General features: G+C 44.2%; 2 protein-coding genes across 5 annotated transcripts in view; both read right to left on the reverse strand.

The window, feature by feature from the left end:
• Nucleotides 1-32: 32 nt before the first annotated feature.
• LOC112217932 (V-type proton ATPase subunit D) lies at nt 33-8,977 on the reverse strand. Its single transcript, XM_024378547.2, has 9 exons — nt 8,725-8,977; nt 8,109-8,226; nt 7,261-7,340; nt 7,101-7,168; nt 2,050-2,094; nt 1,689-1,792; nt 1,396-1,462; nt 1,095-1,173; nt 33-672 (listed from the first exon to the last, which is right to left on the reverse strand). Exons 1-9 carry the CDS (start codon nt 8,763-8,765, stop codon nt 528-530), a joined length of 747 nt encoding a protein of 248 aa, XP_024234315.1. The 5' UTR covers nt 8,766-8,977; the 3' UTR covers nt 33-527.
• A 2,468-nt stretch (nt 8,978-11,445) lies between these two features.
• The window catches only part of LOC112217934 (RNA-binding protein 25), a 28,216-nt gene continuing 19,864 nt past the window's right edge, over nt 11,446-19,797 (reverse strand). For all 4 annotated transcript variants that reach the window (XM_042300983.1, XM_042300982.1, XM_042300980.1 and 1 more), the window contains 10 exons: nt 18,836-19,113; nt 18,643-18,760; nt 16,840-16,929; nt 16,451-16,524; nt 16,060-16,210; nt 15,299-15,854; nt 13,164-13,480; nt 12,679-12,777; nt 12,533-12,580; nt 11,446-12,353 (listed from right to left, as the gene is read on the reverse strand). In XM_042300983.1, coding sequence (XP_042156917.1) covers nt 12,261-12,353; nt 12,533-12,580; nt 12,679-12,777; nt 13,164-13,480; nt 15,299-15,854; nt 16,060-16,210; nt 16,451-16,524; nt 16,840-16,929; nt 18,643-18,760; nt 18,836-19,113 — 1,824 coding nt within the window. In that variant the 3' untranslated portion in view covers nt 11,446-12,260. The remainder of the gene's footprint in view (nt 12,354-12,532; nt 12,581-12,678; nt 12,778-13,163; nt 13,481-15,298; nt 15,855-16,059; nt 16,211-16,450; nt 16,525-16,839; nt 16,930-18,642; nt 18,761-18,835; nt 19,114-19,797) is intronic.

Raw genomic sequence — 19,797 nt, forward strand, 5'->3', positions numbered from 1 at the left:
TACACAAATTGTGGCTAAAATATCAAACTCACTTGAGGAATATAGAGAATCTTTATTTGGATGAAGTGCTCTGACAGGTGGGTTTGTCCTCAGGGTGCAACAGCAGATGGGGTACCTACATGTTAACCATCCTCCTGTAAAGAGTCAATGCAACCCCACATGGACGGGATTAGCCTCCACAAAGCAGACAAAAGTACGACAGTATGCATTGACTTGAGTGTTCTGGTGAAACCGTAAACGTATGTCCTCAGCCAATCAGATGGAATGTTGAATACAGGCCACATATGTAAACCATGTTACTTTACTTAATCTATAGATTATTTGCTGCTTTAAGTATCCAAAAGATAACGAATGTCAGATTTAACAACGTCAATGCACTAGTGAACTGCTGTGAGCAAAGTTCTGACTTTAAAGTTTAAACCTCATAGTTCAAAACAGGGATCTGGGACATCTCCAATACTGAAAACGACAAAACATCACCGGTGTACACAAAGACAACATGAATAAATAGGATGACTAATGGGATGTCACTCAAACAGCAGGTCCTCGTCGGTTTCCTCCGTCAGCATGTTGGACGGCTCAGCGATGGGGCCCAGCTTGGCCAGACGGATGGCGATCTCCTTCTCAGTTCTCTCCCTCATCTGCTTCTTCTTCTCCTGGATCTTCTTCAGCCTGAGGAGGTGGACACGCCATAGAGATAGTTTGAAGATATAACCGGTTTTGGCATGGACATTGAGGGCTTCCACCATTTAAAGTAGTCAACTAGGTGGGGATCCTATTGTTTGGGAGAAATAAGAGCAGTGTCTTCTTTAAATAAGTGGGCTATGGTTTGTAAATGGCTTTAAGCTACTGTATGTCACCTCCACCTAGCGGCCACAATAAATTACAACATTTGGTTCAGGACTCCAGTACTCCAGGTGGCAGTAAATCACCAATACAGCTTGACAATGGGGCACAGATTAAAAGATGAGACCTCTTTCCATAGAAACGGAATTTATACAGACGGTGATACTTCTGTAAGATGGGGGTAGAGACAAGGATATGAGTTGAGGGACACTTTTTTTAAAGGGAGATGGTCTGGAAATATAACTTACCTGTAGAACTCTTCTCGTTCCCTCTCATCCAGCTCTGTGATGATGTAGCTGAGGGTACGCTCAATGCGGGGGATGATTACTGCAGACAGTTAAAATATATATTTTTTTACACCTTTATTTAACTAGGCAAGTCAGTTAAGAACAAATTCTTATTTTCAATGACGGCCGTTTATACCTTGTCAGCTCGGGGATTTGAACTTGCAACCTTCCGGTTACAAGTCCAACGCTCTAACCACTAGGCTACCTTGCCGCCCCATATGTGGCACAGGTTGTCATTGAGTGAAACCCAGGGCGGACTCACCATGCTCGATGGCATTCACACGGCGGTTGGTGATCTTGATGGCTTGATCCAGTGTGACGAAGGAAGTCTGTCGATCAAACAGTGAGACCATGAGACTGTTGTTTAGTGAGACAGACATGTTTCACCAGACTTACTCCCTGCGATCATGGTCTTTAGGGCACGCACCAGAAAACGTTAACCTTTTGCAATGGGAAAACAAAAATAAGCTGTTCTTATTGGACAAGGCCTGGAAAGTCCCTTCCAGTTTCATTCCATCTGGCACCTAATGAACATCGACAGAGAGTGCCCCCTACCTGTAAGGAGGCCAACTCCACGAGCAGCTCCACTGCTTTAGCATAGTTCCTCTTCAGCCTGGAGAGCTGCTCTCCTCCCCTGGCCAGACCTGTCAGCTCATAACCTAACAAGTAGAGGATGGAAGGAATACCGTGAGTAGTGACAAACACCACCACAAGTTCAATAGCAGGGCATAGACCAAGCTTCCTTTAAACCTGTAACAAACACTGTTAAACATTTGCACAGACATGCCAATATTTGAGATTATTTCATATGTTATGATAACAAAACTGCCATTTAGAAGGTTTATTAAAAAAAAGACTTAGTCACGCATTCATACTCTGCCAACTGAGCAACACAGGACACAATAAAACGACTTACTGTCCCCTCCTTCTTGGTAGAGCTCAAACACAGGTAGAGTGACACCTGTGAGGGAGAGGAGAATCACACAGGTCAGACATGTTCTAATAAGGTACAGAGAAGATCAGAGGAGATAACCTGTGTGTATATGTACCTTTAAACAAAATTTGGATCCTTAACATTAGGAATAATTTATATATTTTTTTTGTTGACAAAATGAAAATCAGACATCACAAAACATTATCTTCTGTGCTATAGCCTTATTAGACAATAGGCTATAAAAGGCCAGAGGAAAGTCTGACGAGAAACATATACTGCCCTCCCGGGAACTGTCCCAAATCCCCGTCATTTGCGTGAAGAAAAGACAGAGGAAAAGAGGACGCAGATCAGGCTGTCTTTTGAGAACCTGTAGGCGAGAGAGTAAACTCCCACTGCCTTCCATTCTACTTGCTAACATGCAATCATTGGAAAATAAACTGATGACCTACGATTATCCTAACAGGACATTAAGAACTGTAATATGTTATGTTTCACAGAAGCATGGCTGAACGACCACACAGATAATGTAGAGCTGGAGGGATTTACAATGCACCAGCAGAACAGAGAAGCTACGTCTGGTAAGACGAGGGCTGGAGGTGTGTCTTTTTGTCAATAACAGCTGGTGCGCAATGTCTAATATTAAAGAAGTTTCGAGGTATTACTCGCCTGAGGTAGAGTACCTTATGATAAGCTGTAGACCACACTATCTACCAAGAGAGTTCTCATATTATTCGTAGCCGTCTATTTACCACCACAGACCAATGCTGGCACTAAGACCGCACTCAACCAACTCTAAGGCCATCAACAAACAAGAAAATGCTCACCCAGAAGCAGCGCTCCTAGTGGCCGGGGACTTTAATGCAGGGAAACCCAAATCAGTTTTACCATTTTTTACCAGCATGTCACATGCTCCATTCAAATTTTTTTTTAACCAGGAATAGATATAGTCCTTGGTTCACTCCAGACCTGTCTGCCCTTGACCAGTACAAAAACATCCTGTGGCGTTCTGCATTAGCGTTCTGCAATATCACATCGTGATATGAAACTTTTCAGGGAAGTTAGGAACCAATATACACAGGCAGTTAAGGCTAGCTTTTTCAAACAGAAATTTACATCCTATAGTACAAACTCAAAAAAGTTCTGGGACACTAATGTCCATGGAGTATAAGAGCACCTCCTCCCTGCTGCCCACTGCACTGAGGCTAGGAAACACTTCACTACTGATAAATCCACAATAATTGAGAATTTCAATAAGCATTTTTCTACAGCTGGCCATGCTTTCCACCTGCCCCAGTCAACAGCCCTATGCTCCCCACAGCAACTCGCCAAAACCTCCCCCACTTCTCCTTCACCAAATCCAGATAGCTTATGTTCTGAAAGAGCTGCAAAATTTGGACCCCTACAAATCAGCCGGGCTAGACAATCTGGACCCTCTCTTTCTAAAATGATCTGCCGAAATTGTTGCAACCACTATTACTAGCCTGTTCAACCTCTCGTATCGTCTGAGATTCCCATAGACTGGAAAGCTGCTGCGGTTATCCCCCTCTTCCAAGGGGGAGACACTCTAGACCCAAACTGCTACAGACCTATATCTATTCTACCCTGCCTTTCTAAGGTCTTTGAAAGCCAAGTTAACAAACAGATTACCAACCATTTTGAATCTCACCGTACCTTCTCCTTTATGCAATCTGGCTTCAGAGCTGGTCATGGGTGCACCTCAGCCACGCTCAAGGTCCTAAACGATATCATAACCGCCATCGATAAGAGACATTACTGTGCAGCCGTATTCATGGACCTGGCTAAGGCTTTCGACTCTGTCAATTACCACATTCTTATTGGCAGACTCAACAGCCTTGGTTTCTCAAATGATTGCCTCGCTTGGTTCACCAACTATTTCTCCTACAGAGTTCAGTATGTCAAATCGAAGGGCCTGTTGTCCGGACCTCTGGCAGTCTCTATGGGGCTGCCACAGGGTTCAATTATCGGGCCGACTCTTCTCTGTATACATCAATGATGTCGCTGCTGGTGATTCTCTGATCCACCTCTATGCAGACGACACCATTCTGTATACCTCTGGCCCTTCTTTGGACACTGTGTTAACTAACCTCCAGATCAGCTTCAATGCCATACAACTCTCCTTCTGTGGCCTCCAACTGCTCTTAAATGCAAGTAAAACTAAATGCATGCTCTTCAACCGTTCGCTGCCTACACCTGCCCGCCTGTCCAGCATCACTACTCTGGACTGTTCTGACTTAGAATATGTGGACAACTAAAAATACCTTGGTGTCTGGTTAGACTGTAAACTCTCCTTCCAGACTCACATTAAGCATCTCCAATCCAAAATTAAATCTAGAATTGGCTTCCTATTTCGCAACAAAGCATCCTTCACTAATGCTGCCAAACATACCTTCGTAAAACTGACTTTCCTACCGATCCTCGACTTTGACAATGTCATTTACAAAATAACCTCCAACACTATTCTCAACAAACTGGATGCAGTCTATCACAGTGCCATCCGTTTTGTCACCAAAGCCCCATATACTACCCACCACTGCAACCTCTATGCTCTTGTTGGTTGGCCCTCGCTTCATACTCGTCACCAAACCCGCAAGCGTTCCAGCAGGTATATTTCACTGGTCACCCCAAAGCCAATTATTCCTTTGGCTGCCTCTCCTTCCGGTTCTCTGCTGCCAATGACTGGAACAATCACTGAATCGCTGGAGACGCTTACCTCCCTCACTAGCTGTAAGCACCAGCTGTCAGAGCAGCTCACAGATCACTGCCCCTAGCCCATCCAATCTACCTCATCCCCATACTGTATTTATCTTGCTCCTTTGTGCCCCAGTATCTCTACTTGCACATTCATCTTCTGCACATCTACCATCATGGCCTATAATGCCTTACCTCTCTTATCCTACCTCATTTGCACATGCTGTTTATAGATTTTTCTACTGTATTATTGATTGTATGTTTGTTTATTCCATGTGTAACTGTTGTTGTATGTGTCGAATGGCTTTGCTTTATATTGGCCAGGTCGCAGTTGCAAATGAGAACTTGTTCTCAACTAGTCTACCTGGTTAAATGAATGTGAAATAAAAAATAAAATAATGTGTAACCAGAGGAATAAATAAAACTCTAGACCACCTTTACTCCATGCACAGAGATACGTACAAAGCTCTCCCTTGCCCTCCATTTGGCAAATCTGACCATAATTATATCCTCCTGACTCCTGCTTACAAGCAAAAACTAAAGCAGGAAGTGCCAGTGACTCAATACGTTAGTGGTCAGATGACACGGATGCTACACTGCAGGACTGTTTTGCTAGCACAAACATGTTCCAGGATTCATCCAATGGCATTGAGGAGTATACCACCTCAGTCGTTGGCTTCATCAATAAGAGCATCGACGACGTCGTCCCCACAGTGACCGTGCGTACATATCCCAACCAGAAGCCATGGATTACAGGCGACATCCGCATCAGACGCCTCTATAAGAAATCCTGCTATGCCCTCAGACGAACTAACAAACAAGCAAAGCGTCAATACAGGATTCAAATTTAATCCTACTACACCGGCTCTGACGCTTATCAGATGTGGCAGTGCAATTGAGTTCCTTGGTGTCCACATCACCAACGATCTATCATGGTCCAAACACACCAAGACAGTCGTGAAGAGGGCACGACACAACCTTTCCCCCTCAGGAGACAAATGATTTGGCACGGGTCCCCAGATCCTCAAACAGTTCTACAGCTGCACCATCAAGAGCATCACGGCCTGGTATGGCGCTAGAGAGGGTAGTGCATCACTAGAGCAAAGCTTCCTGCAACCCAGGACCCAGGTGTCAAAGGAAAACCCATACAATTGTCAGACTCCAGTCACCCAAGTCATAGACTTTGCTCTGCTACTGCACGGCAAGCGGTACCGCCAACTCTAGGACGAAAACCTCCTTAACAGCTTCTAGCCCCAAGCCATAAGACTGCTGAACAATTAATCAAATGGCCACCGGACTATTACATTGACCCCCCCCCCATTTGTTTTGTACACTGCTGCTACTCGCTGTTTATTATCTATGCATAGTCACATACCCCTACCTACATGTACAAATTACCTCTAACCTGAACCCCTGCACACCGACTCAGTACCCCCCTGTATATAGCCTCGTTATTGTTATGTTATTGTGTTACTTTTATACTTTCATTTATTTGGTAAATTTGTTCTTAACGCTTCTTGAACTGCACTGTTGGCTAAGGGCTTGTAAGTAAACATTTTTGTTATATTCAACGGAAGTGACAAAAAGTTTGATTTGACTGTAAGTAGGAAGTGTTGCGTTGGACTCATCTCGATATCCTAGTCTCAAATCAAATCAAATTTTATTTGTCACATACACATGGTTAGCAGATGTTAATGCGAATGTAGCGAAATGCTTGTCTCTTCATTGATGATAGGCTCTGCCTTACTGAAGTTGTGAGATACAACTTTTGATTGCCGATAGATATGCCTAGTGTACAGTTCCGACGGTCTGCCTGGTGGCTGTCCTGCCTATAATATGCCCCTCCCCTCTCTCTGTCCGTCCCTCGCTAGATCGCTATGAAAGATGTGAATGTTCTCGGAAGTACGGCAACCAATCAGTATCCTCCGTTCCAAAAATACTAAATCATAGAAGTCGATTTCTAGTGGTAGTCGACGTACAAGGAGTCGAGGAATCAATTATTTTGGAGCCGACTCTCCACTACGTCGCTGTCTTCAGCAGAGAAAGGCAAGCGACAGCAGCGAAGTCCTGTATGACAATACTTTGAGAAGTTAAATGAGAAAGAAATGCAGACTGATGTGAAACTGAGATACAGTAATGGTAGTACAGGTGCAACGCTGAACCGTCAGACTTTGAAAGGGGAAGCTCTGTGAGACCCAAACAGTTGCTGGCAGCTGCGCTGAATTCACATGGAATTTTATGAAAGAAAAATCAATTTAAAAAAGGCTGTTTATTTAAATTTTTTGCCCATTTATAACATCGCTAGTGAGTCCAGAGCTGCTAACCTGCCACGTTGTCCTTCTTCGCCCGAACCTTCACCTTGGCCTTGTTAACATTCTGGATGACAGTAGTGCTGTGGGAACATTAGGAGAATGTTATGAGAGAACATTGACTAAACATTACACAAACGCCTAAATAAAAGGCATCAAATGCACATCCTCTCACCTGAAGTCGCCAGCAGCGAATTTCGCCTCAGCTAAAGAGAAGGCCGCCTCCCTCATCACTTCGCCCATCAAGGTCTTTGTCTAGAGATAGCAAGAGGAAACGAGAAGGACTGAAGTCAATGTGTCAGGCGCTGATGACATTAGGATCTGTTATACAAAACAAACTTACAGTATATTACTAAGAAACAGGGAATTAGACAATGTTTTAAACATAGAACAGATATTCCCATTGAACATAGAAATAGAACTACAAGAACAGATATTCCCATTGAACATAGAAATAGAACTACAAGAACAGATATTCCCATTGAACATAGAAATAGAACTACAAGAACAGATATTCCCATTGAAATCAATGGTCGGTGATGGGTAGGCTGGCAGCCATATTGAATTTGCCCTTGCCCTTGATCATGACTCTCAGTTCCATTGGACGAACGCATCTTCTGTGAGTTTTGTTAAGAGCTTTGTTCTGAACATGCATCGATTTGCAGTTAAATTGATACACACCTTTTATAGGGTTAGGGTTCCACATTGCCATTTCTCTGTTAAGGCACGTGTTTACAGAAGACAGAGGGACAACCTGTGCTAATTAGCTATATAGCATACACCGAACGCCTGCGTGTAATGGAAGAAGCTCACAGAACAGGACCACAGACTTTGAGAACTGATTCACGTTTAGATGGAGTATTGGGCTGTTTTGGCTGCCAGAGCCAGCGTACCTCTGAAAATAACTTTGGACCTTAAAGGAGTACCAGCAGGCTCCTTCAGAGTACATCTTGGGCCATGTCCATGGCTTTTCCCAGTCTAATATTTTCTTGTTTCTAATGGTTTTAACCCCAGTTGAATTACCTCAATGATCTTGCGGAGGATCTGACGGAAGCGCATGGAGAGAGCATCAGCCTTCTTCTTCAGTAGGTTCCTGCCTGTCTGGGCCCCCTTCAGACGGGCCTTCATGATGGTCTGAGCCCTTCACAGACAAGTCATCAGATGTCAGACAGAGGACTTCCATAATAAATATGAACATTCCGATTTGAATCATAGTACGTAGGCCTAAGTAGTTTGACATGGTATAATCTGTGGAGAATAGTTTTGGGGAAAGTACAGTAGCCCCATAGACGATATGTAAGGCACATTAAAAAAAACTGGTTTGGAAATGATGGCCAGTCATCACATGACACGGGGACATGTCCTATTTTAGATGTTCATCACGAAATGGCAAAGGATTAAAATGCTTGACAATGCAAAACTCCCCAAAATAACCAATACCCTTACAAATTGATGCAAAAAAATAAATAAATTCAACGGTTTAGTTTATCATCATTAATTAAAGGCCTCACAATTGGCTGCACTCAACTAGCTAAGCTAACAACCGAGGACAGGGAGCATAAACATCGCAAACCTAGCTAGATTGTAAGGATTACTTAGAAATGTCAAACATGCTACCTAGCTAGCTAACGTTACTTACATTCTAGAGGGGAATACGTCGATCCTCTCTTTTCCTGACATCTTGTTTTTTGGCTAGAAACAGTCTTCTGTACTTCAATTCCGTCTGGTTGACGTGACGGCAAACAGATATCTCTAATAATCAAGAAAATATATTGCACTACTTTTATTACACCTTGAGGATGACAGATTTGTAACCGATGTCGTGATCTTCATGATATTCTAGTGCGAAAAGACATCAGCTGGTTAGTAGTCATGTGACTGTGTTGTTAACAGCTATTGCGCTTGCGCTTGTCAACCCAGGCGCTTTTTCTTCCGGGTCGGAAAATGAGCTCACAGATGAATTTGAGGTTGTAGCAATTGGACCCAATTCGCTAGCTACATTCTTGAAGGAAAAAAATCAAATAAATACAGGACATTACACCATATTGTTCCGTAACTTTACGATACAGGTGAGACGTCTACCGCGAACAAAACAGTGTCCTGTATGCTGGGGTTGTGAAGAGTTCATTGGTGTAACAGCATACTTCTAGTCCGTCCCCTCGCCCCTACCCGGCCTCGAACCAGAGACCCTCTGCACACATCAACAACAGTCACCCACGAAGCATCGTCACCCATCGCTCCACAAAAGCTGCGGCCCTTGCAGAGCAAAGGGAACCGCTACTTCAAGGTCTCAGAGCAAATTACGTCACCGATTGAAACGCTATTAGCGCGCACCACCGCTAACTTGCGCGCCATTTCGCATCGGTTACATTGGCTAGTTAGGTGCATGTGCCAAATGTAATCACGTTAAGCTGGTTTACTTTATGGAAATATAGTAAGAGGATATCTATCTTTCAACTCATTATTTTCGGTCTAAAAATATGTGCCAAAGCAATTGAGTGCAGTTAGAGATATCTGCTGTGAGAACATACTGGTGTGATCAATGTGGATGCGTTGACGTCTAGAGGTTTGAAGGGGAGGAGTTTTTTGGACATGGAGGTATGATCAGGTAACGCTAGATTTAAATATCAGAACAATATGTAATCTCTGTCATGGAACTATCCTTGTAGCGTACTAAACCACACGGTGAAGGAAGTTTATTGTGAACTTCACCAGAGTGGAGCATAGACCCGGTTTTGTGGAATCTAGCTCAGACTACATTGATTCGCCCAAAGTAAATTTGATTTAACCTTTATTTTATCAGTGAGCCATGTTGAGACCAAGGTCTATTTTACAGATGCCAAATGTTTTGCTTGGCAAGGAGCAAAAAGACTGGTACCCAGACTAATGAATTGCAGCCCTGGTCAGATTGTGTGGAATAGGGAATCACATTCACATCAAATTGAACAAGCCCCCTAGTTTACTTTGATGTCGATCTTAAAGTGCTTGTACCATGTCTCACAGTGGTTCTTTATACTACACTGTCAAAGCTGGTCAAATAAATTGAGCCTTCCTTACTGTTAGGTTCTAATTCTGAGTAAAAACTACAGACACTCTGAAAGTTTATCCTTCCCAGAGGATCAATACAGCTGCATTAGACACAACGTGTTTCCACCACAAGTATGCATGTGTATATATATATAATATACACACACACTACAATCCTTACATATTTTATGGTTTGACTGGAAGACGAAGTAATAACCCATTCCTTCTCCCTTAAGTTGATCTGACCTCGAGCTCCTTGATGTCTAATTCAAAGCTGTCCACCCGTATCACCTAAAGCAATCCTGTGACTGCCTCCTGTCCACCCAGCACATTCCAAAGCCATCTGTCTCCTACAGATAACCATTAACTTCTGATGTAACAACCAGTCTCTATCACTCAGATTCTATAGTATTACTGATGTAACAACCATTCTCTATCACTCAGATACTATAGTATTACTGATGTAACAACCATTCTCTATCACTCAGATACTATAGTATTACTGATGTAATAACCATTCTCTATCACTCAGATACTATAGTATTACTGATGTAATAACCATTCTCTATCACTCAGATACTATAGTATTACTGATGTAATAACCATTCTCTATCACTCAGATACCATAGTATTACTGATGTACCAACCATTCTCTATCACTCAGATACCATAGTATTACTGATGTACCAACCAGTCTCACCCCCCAGATACTATAGTATTACTGATGTACCAACCATTCTCTATCACTACTGATGTAACAACCAGTCTCACCCCCAGATACCATAGTATTACTGATGTACCAACCATTCTCTATCACTCAGATACTATAGTATTACTGATGTACCAACCAGTCTCACCCCCCAGATACTATAGTATTACTGATGTACCAACCATTCTCTATCACTACTGATGTACCAACCAGTCTCACCCCCCAGATACCATAGTATTACTGATGTACCAACCATTCTCTATCACTCAGATACTATAGTATTACTGATGTAACAACCAGTCTCACCCCCCAGATACTATAGCATTACTGATGTAACAACCAGTCTCACCCCCCAGATGCTATAGTATTACTGATGTAACAACCAGTCTCTATAGTATTACTGATGTAACAACCAGTCTCTATCACCCCCCAGATACTATGGTATTACTGATGTACCAACCATTCTTTATCACTCAGATACTAGTCTTACTTCTGATGTATCTAGGATAGCAATGTTCCAAGTTTAACCCAGAATCCAACATTAACAATGACTTTCTATTCTATTGGTTTATGCACTGGGCCAGATCAAGCCATTTCTCTATTTACAAAACCAAGTACACAGAATTATAGAAAATCCTCTTTATTCAAAACAAATTTCCACTGGTACAAAAAAAAAATGGAGACAATGTTTTCACAAATCACAATCATTTCAGCTGGTCTTCCAAATTAACCTTTCCTATACAGTGTTCTGTCAGGTGTTACAGTATGAGACCAACCAATCACAAGTCAGGAAGTAAGACCTAACATTCAGTATCTGGCCCATCATCCTCAAATAGCATTTTTAGAAATTATCGTTTGTAATACAAAAACAAACCTACTCCACTTAAACAGAAGTTTCAGCAGATGCCAATGACTAAGCATTTGAGATGTTATAGAAGTTGTGGATGTTTCTAAGTACTAATATCACAAAACTATAGAAAAACTGAGACCAGTGAGATACCTTTCAGTGAACCTCCTTCCCACGGCTTGGTAGCCATGTTGTCTTCTTCAAGCGCTAGCTGCTTATCTGCCAGTTCCATCCCAACCCCCGGGACAGGCAACTCAAGCCAAGAGACTGTCGTCAGGCCATTGTCCAAGTGGTTGCTTGCATGCATCTTCAATAAGCACTTAGTCAAAGTCATTCAAGCACATACACATGTAGGCTGTACAGTCAGCAGCTGTAGTAGAGATACATGTACCAGAGTCTATTGGAATAATGAGAAAACGGGAGCTCAATATTGTCCATAGGAGAAAGCCATTGTTGGGGTATTAGGATGAGCCCATTCTTTGATTTTAGGCTGCTCGAATGGAGAAGCAGTCTTTTTTGGTGACTAACAACACTAAAGTTGGATTACTCTATTAGAAAAAGTTGGATTTAGTTCTGTGCTTTCTTGAGTTTCTTATTTCACCAGCCCAATCTTCTTGGCCTCCGTTTCATAGATCAGCAACCTCCACATCTTGACTATGAAGACTTCTGCTTCTTCATCCAGAACCTTGGTGTAAAGAAACAGCATTTCAGTTGGATCAATAAATTAGTACTTTTTAAAAGGCTCCGTTTTATGGGCATCAATCTAAACTTGATGATCAGGGTATCAAAAATGATCAAATGTAGTTAACAATAAGCTTAAGCTGAACTGAGACCATTTTGAGAATCTTTGTTCGGGATACTCACCATGGCAACATCATCCAAGATACCCTGTGGTGTACCATGAGCCATCACCTGGGGATAAGAGGTCAAAATGAATTAATTAGAATGAACTGCTATACCAAGAACACCCACTTCCCCCAGTAGATTGCATCACAATCAAGCTTACACACCTTTGAGCAGACAAAATCCACTAGCGTAGCCTCCTCTTCTCCAATGTACTCAATGATCTTTTTATTGATCCAGGGACGTATGCGTCGATCCATCAGAGTCTGGGAAGGATAGAAGGTCAGACACACAGTTCTTTAGTCACTGCACCAGAGATGTCTATCAGTATTGTAAAGAAACATTATCAAAATGTTTGTCAAAGTAGAAAAAAATGGCCATGTCACCAATTCCCTTGGACTTATCAAACCAACCAGTGTCATTTTTCCTCTCTGGTCTCTCCACCACTGCCATATCTCCTCTGGTCGCCCCACCACTCTAGCCTGGTCGCCCCACCACTCTAGCCTGGTCGCCCCACCACTCTAGCCTGGTTTCCTGTCTATTTCGGCCCTCTTGCCAACACGTTATGGAATCAGTTGGCAAGAGAGCAGCAAGCCTGGAAACCGGGGTATCACTACATCCTATCCCTCATCCCAATCTCTCTGATCTTTACCGAGTCCACGGCGGACCAGTCCAGCGGGTAAGAGAACAACTCCGTCTTGCCCGTGGGGATCTTCTCGATCAGGCTCTTGATGTGCTTGCGCTTCTCCTCAGTGTTGGCGCCCTTGATGGCCGCCAGTCCTGAGGCGCCGTCTACCACGCTCTGGAGGTTTTTGTCATCGTCGCCGTAGTCCAGCGGCACCAGCTTGCGCTTGCGGGGAGCCTCGTCCGCCTCCTCGTCGTCAAATTTGTTGAAGACACTGTCCACAGTGAGCTTCTTGCGTTTGATGGCCACATTGGGCTGGCTGGGGCTGGTAACATTAGGGGCTCCTGTAGAGAGAAAAATATTTTACTCCATGAAGAAAGGCTTAAAAAAGGTCAAATGCAGCCGTGTTAATCTCAATATCATTTCTGGGTAACAATTAAGTACCTTACTGCAATTTAATTAAAATTGTTTGTTTTTTAAGAAAAAAAAGCTATTTCTCAAGCAAGAATTTAGCTAGGACTGTCTGAGTGGGGAGGGGAAAAAGTAAAACTAGCCATTATTGGCAGAGGTTTGGAACTCTTTCCTATTGGTTTATTAACTCATTTACCACCTGGTGATGTCACCAGGCAGGACAAAACTCCATCTCATCAAAACCGGCTGAAATTTCAGGCGGTCTTTTCTCACAACTCTTACACTAAAATGGCATTTTCATTTTCACAATTTCACTGTATGGATGAATCTGGGTTTGGTGGATGCCAGGAGAACACTACCTGCCCCAATGCATAGTACCAACTGTAAAGTTTAGTGGAGGAGGAATAATGGTCTGGGGCTGTTTTTCATGGAAGGTAAATCTTAACACTACAGCATACAACGACATTCTACACCAGGGGAACTCAACTCTTACCCTACGAGGTCCAGAGCCTGCTGGTTTTCTGTTCTACCTGATAATTGTCCCTGATTAGATGGGAACAATGGAAAAAATACAGTGGAACTGACTTCAAGGTCCAGAGTTGAGATCGAGGGTTCTAGACGATTCTGTGCTTCAAACTTGGTGATAACAGTTTACGGACGGCCCTTTCCTGTTTCAGCATGCCGACGCCCCCGTTCACAAAGTGAAATGGTTTGTGGAGATGATTGTTGTGGGTGAACTTGACTGGCCTGCACAGAGCCCTGACCTCAACCCCATCAAACACCTTTGGGATGAATTGGAACTCTGACTGTGAGTCAGGACTAATCGCCCAACCTCAGTTCCCAACCTCACTAATGCCTTCGTGGCTGAATGGAACCAAGTCCCTGTAGCAATGTACCAACATCTAGTGGAAAGCCTTCCCAGAAGAGTGGAGGCTGTTATAGCAGCAATGTTCCAACATCTAGCGGAAAGCCTTCCCAGAAGAGTGGAGGCTGTTATAGCAGCAATGTTCCAACATCTAGCGGAAAGCCTTCCCAGAAGAGTGGAGGCTGTTATAGCAGCAATGTTCCAACATCTAGCGGAAAGCCTTCCCAGAAGAGTGGAGGCTGTTATAGCAGCAATGTTCCAACATCTAGTGGAAAGCCTTCCCAGAAGAGTGGAGGCTGTTATAGCAGCAATGTTCCAACATCTAGTGGAAAGCCTTCCCAGAAGAATGGAGGCTGTTATAGCAGCAATGTTCCAACATCTAGTGGAAAGCCTTCCCAGAAGAGTGGAGGCTGTTACAGGTGCAACAGGGGAGCAACTCCATATTAATGCACATTATTTTGGAATGAGATGTTCAAGGAGCAGATGCCCACGTACGTTTGGGCATGTCGTGTATCTGTCATCATTTAACAACAACGAGGCGTGGTCTGTGCTTGTGACGTGCGAGCATTCGAGGGAGGGTTAGGGAGAAGGTGTTGTGGGAGATGATTGGTTGGTAGATTAGTTAAATTAAGCTAATGCATCGGGAGATTCTCTGAATGAGAAAAGTTTGTCAGGCAAACTAGCTATATGGCTCAATCTAAAATGAATGGTATAGAGTCTTATTCCTGACTTGTTCCCATCTTTCCTATTCACTAGGGATTGAGACACTTCACTGGATCTACACAACAGATATCACACATATCCTGGTAGTTAGTTAGAAATATAGTTATATCTTCAGATGATTCTGGACCTATCTTCTACCGCCAGTCTCACAGACAAAACTCACCCAGTTTGAGACTGAGGCCAATCTTGGGGCGGAACTCGTCCTGGGGCAGGGCCTCGTGGGGGGGCGGGGCCTCGTGAGGGGGAGAGTTCTCGTGAGGGATGATGATACCGCATGGTGACTCGTCCCCGGGCGTGTTGGGAGTGGCGCCCCCGCTGGCCGACGACACAGAGGGGGCCGCCGTGATTGGCCGCAGTGTGGGCTTCAGGCAGGGCTTGAACCCCGATTGGTCATCGTCGTCAAACTCCTCCCCCTCTTCCACGTCATCATCTGAGTGGCGGTGGGGATGGTGGTCCCCTCGGTCTCTCTCCCCTCGCTCTCTCTCCCTTTCTCTGTCCCGGTCTCCTCGCTCTCTCTCCCGGTCTCCTCGCTCTCTCTCCCTTTCTCTGTCCCGGTCTCCTCGCTCTCTCTCCCTTTCTCTCTCCCGGTCTCCTCGTTCTCTCTCCCGGTCTCCTCGGCGGTCACGGTCCTCCCGTGGCGCCTTGTGTACCCGCTCCTCCTCGGGATCTGGCTCCAGCTTCACCGGGGGCTGGCGCAGACGCTCTGCCTCCTCCTCCATCTGGACCAATCCGAGAAGAGAATCAGTGAGACAAGGGGAAAACACAGTCAGGAATGTGGAAACACACAGACACACACCTAATGTTTATGACCGTCAGATGAATAGAGACCTGTTTACAATACAGACAATGAGGATTAAATGACCTTGAGGCATACACACAGTCACACACACACTCTCTCTCTCTCTCTCTCTCTCTCTCCCTCACCCTGCGTATCTCGGCCTCGGGGTCGGGGTGTCCCTCGGCCAAAAGCCTCTGTCTGATCTCCTCCAGCTCCTCCTTCTCTCTCTTCCTGTCGCGCTCGTCCATCTCAGTCTCCTTCTCCCTGTCTCGCAGACGCTTCTGCAGCGCGCTGCCCCTAGGGGCGGCACAAGGAACAACACTTTATATAACAGCGGCCCTGGCACGCATGTCTTCAAAATGTTGGAAGTAGAGCTGTTTATTTCTCTTCCTAAATGTCCTATAGAAAAAAAGTGTAATAATGTCGACGTTTCAGGCCTTTATCCACTATCAACTCCATTATATCTCCTTTTCAGATTTGTTTTCTATAGTATGCAAACGTAGAGGACTGTGTCGCGTTCAACTTCATTATGGTCACCTGTAGAACTTAGGGTCATCCCTGTCGTCATCATAGTCCTCCAGGAACTCCTTCAGACGTTTGCCTTCTTTAGCCTGTAGAAGAAGACAAGACACCCGATTAGCCGATACACTTTGGTCTATTTGATTAACGTCTCACACATTAAAGGCTTCAACTTTGAAACTCACACGTGCATATGAATATGTCAATGGTAGGACCCATCAGGCCAGGCTCAGTGGTAAACCTGGGTCCTGTTCAGTAGGGCGCAGCGTAACAAAATGTTTTGCTACGGACAATGAACACTGGCGTTCCTACTAGACAAGTTCAGGTTGTACCCTCCCCCCGTTTCAAAAACGTTTTCTCCCAACAGAACACGACCCAGGAGAGCTGTGTGAGAACAGGGTTCCTACCATCTCTCTCCTACGCTCCTCCTCCCGTTCAGACTCCTTGGAGTAGTCTCGAGCCTTCTTCCTCTCGCGGATCTCCCAGTTCTTCAAGCGCTTCAAGACAGACACGAGACATTTAGCAACATTTCACAGCCAACACACACACACACACACACTATCATGCTCACACTCAACTGTAAGCACCATGGATGCAAACTACTGAGGGCCCAAACAAGTATCCCTTTTTTAGTTGCACTGAAACATGCAATCAATCTCTGCTGTGTGGAAATGCATGTTTTAACTAATTAAAAAACAAAGAATATGATCTTAATGATCAGTCTCTGTGTGTAAAATAAAAAGTGCTTAATGTAAACCTAACTCACAGCTACATTTTTTTTAAAGAAAAAAATGTTATTTGTTGCCTAGACTTTACTGCAAATGACACTCAAGTCTCGTGAAAAAAACATTACACTAATATTGCAGTTACCATGACAGCCTTTATAATAGAACGCTTGTGACCACACACACACAAATATTGCACTTTGGGGGGGAAAAAACTCTATTATAGTGGCAACTATAGTAGACATCGATCAAGTGCACAAGGCTACATTGGAGCAAAAATAACGTTGACCGAGTAAAAAAATGAATTAACTCCCACGTGTCACTCTCAAGTTCAACACAACAAAAGCAATATCTTTGGGCTACACATGATTACATTGTACACTTTCTGCCTGTGGACATCTGTTCTACAATGTGCCAGCAGAGCATGATACCGTTTGTTGGCATAATTGATCTCTTTTAGGCAGAGTACACCCGGCATACCCCTTTTATCCACTGTATCGAAGACGTGAGAAAGAGGGAAAGTGTGTGGTTTTCCTTTCACCTCTATAGTGGCATCCAGCTTAAGCCAGGCCCAGCTACACTTCATCCCTGAATCCACTTGTTTAACAAGCAACGCTTCATTTTCACCTAATTCACTCATTCTGAAAATGAACCACATACTGTAGAGGGAAAACATTAGTTCACAGATAGCAGTTAGCTAGTTAGATCGTTAGCTAGTTAGATCGTTAGCTAGTTAGATCGTTAGCTAGTTAGATCGTTAGCTAGTTAGATCGTTAGCTAGTTAGATCGTTAGCTAGTTAGATCGTTAGCTAGTTAGATCGTTAGCTAGTTAGATCGTTAGCTAGTTAGATCGTTAGCTAGTTAGATCGTTAGCTAGTTAGATCGTTAGCTAGTTAGATCGTTAGCTAGTTAGATCGTTAGATCGTTAGCTAGTTAGATCGTTAGATCGTTAGCTAGTTAGATCGTTAGCTAGTTAACACCCAGATTGCCAGGATCCAGTAAGCAACTAACATGTTACAACGGCAATGAGTTGTATACCAGTTAATACAATAGCAAATTGGTTTGGTTACTAATGTTCTCATCTCATGTTGTAACGTTAGCTGTCTAACTTTATTAGCAAGCTACTGTAATTTTCACACCATAACTGATCAAATAATTGAGTTTAAGTTGGCTAATGTTGCTCAACATTTACCTGGCTAGCTAACGGAGAATTCGATACATCTAGCAAGATACTTCCTCCCTCACCTCTAACTTTCCAAATGCCAGTTGTTTTTCGGTTACAGCTCATCATCACCTTCTCACCCCTGTCTCCGTGGTCAGGCCTCTCACCTACCTCTTCGTTATCGTTCAGGGGACGTGCAAACTGCCTTTCCACTCTCCCGTTGTCCAAAGCCCCCCCCCTCCCAACTTCTCATCAGATCTAGCCAAATCACATAGGTCACTACTTTACATCCCTGAAGCACTACTAGGTATGTGAGTACCTACTTCTTGGTAGGCTGCCTCCTTGTCTCTGAGCTTCCTCTCCAGCCTTCTCCTCTCGTAGACCTCCTCCTCATCCTCCTGGTCACGTTTCTTGTCCTTGTCGCGACTCACCTCTCTGTCTCTGCAACATCACCAACCTAGTTAAATACCAATCATTCCTTTACAAGGTGATTTCTGACTTCATTAAAATACACACCTGGAGTGGCTGCGGTCTTTGCTCCTGTCGCGGCTCCTCTCCCTCTCCCGTTCTCGCTCTTTCGTCCGGTTGCGGTCACGATCTCGGTCTCTGTCACTTCTTTCCCGTTCTCTCTCGCGCTCTCTCTCGCGCTCCCTCTCCCTCTCCTTCTCACGCTCCTTCTCCCTCTCGCGGTCCCGTCGCTCCCTCTCACGCTCCCTCTCCTTGTCCCTCTCCCGTCTCTCACGCTCAAACTCTGCACGCTCCTTCTCCTTCTTGTCCTTCTCCTCCTCCAGTTTCTGCAAAAAGAACAGAGGAGGTTGATAAGTTGGAGGCTCCGGGAGTACAGCCATGCCAACAGAACAGGAGCACAGTGAGGCTGGCTCACACGTCTCTATAAATGCACAGAAGTGGATCTAGAAGTGGTTTCCAGGCTCTGGGGGCAGAGGGGACTACTGTAACAATGTGGATTCCTATTATCTAAGGATGAAGTAGTTGATAGTGTGACGTTTGGCACAACAGGTGCTGTATGGCAGGGCTAAGAGTTTATGGGAAAACAGGTGCTGTATGGCAGGGCTAAGAGTTTATGGGAAAACAGGTGCTGTATGGCAGGGCTAAGAGTTTATGGGAAAACAGGTGCTGTATGGCAGGGCTAAGAGTTTATGGGAAAACAGGTGCTGTATGGCAGGGCTAAGAGTTTATGGGAAAACAGGTGCTGTATGGCAGGGCTAAGAGTTTATGGGAAAACAGGTGCTGTATGGCAGAGCTAAGAGTTTATGGGAAAACAGGTGCTGTATGGCAGGGCTAAGAGTTTATGGGAAAACAGGTGCTGTATGGCAGGGCTAAGAGTTTATGGGAAAACAGGTGCTGTATGGCAGGGCTAAGAGTTTATGGGAAAACAGGTGCTGTATGGCAGGGCTAAGAGTTTATGGGAAAACAGGTGCTGTATGGCAGGGCTAAGAGTTTATGGGAAAACAGGTGCT

The sequence above is a fragment of the Oncorhynchus tshawytscha genome, linkage group LG18 (genome assembly GCF_018296145.1).
Source record: "Oncorhynchus tshawytscha isolate Ot180627B linkage group LG18, Otsh_v2.0, whole genome shotgun sequence".
Lineage (NCBI taxonomy): Eukaryota > Metazoa > Chordata > Actinopteri > Salmoniformes > Salmonidae > Oncorhynchus > Oncorhynchus tshawytscha.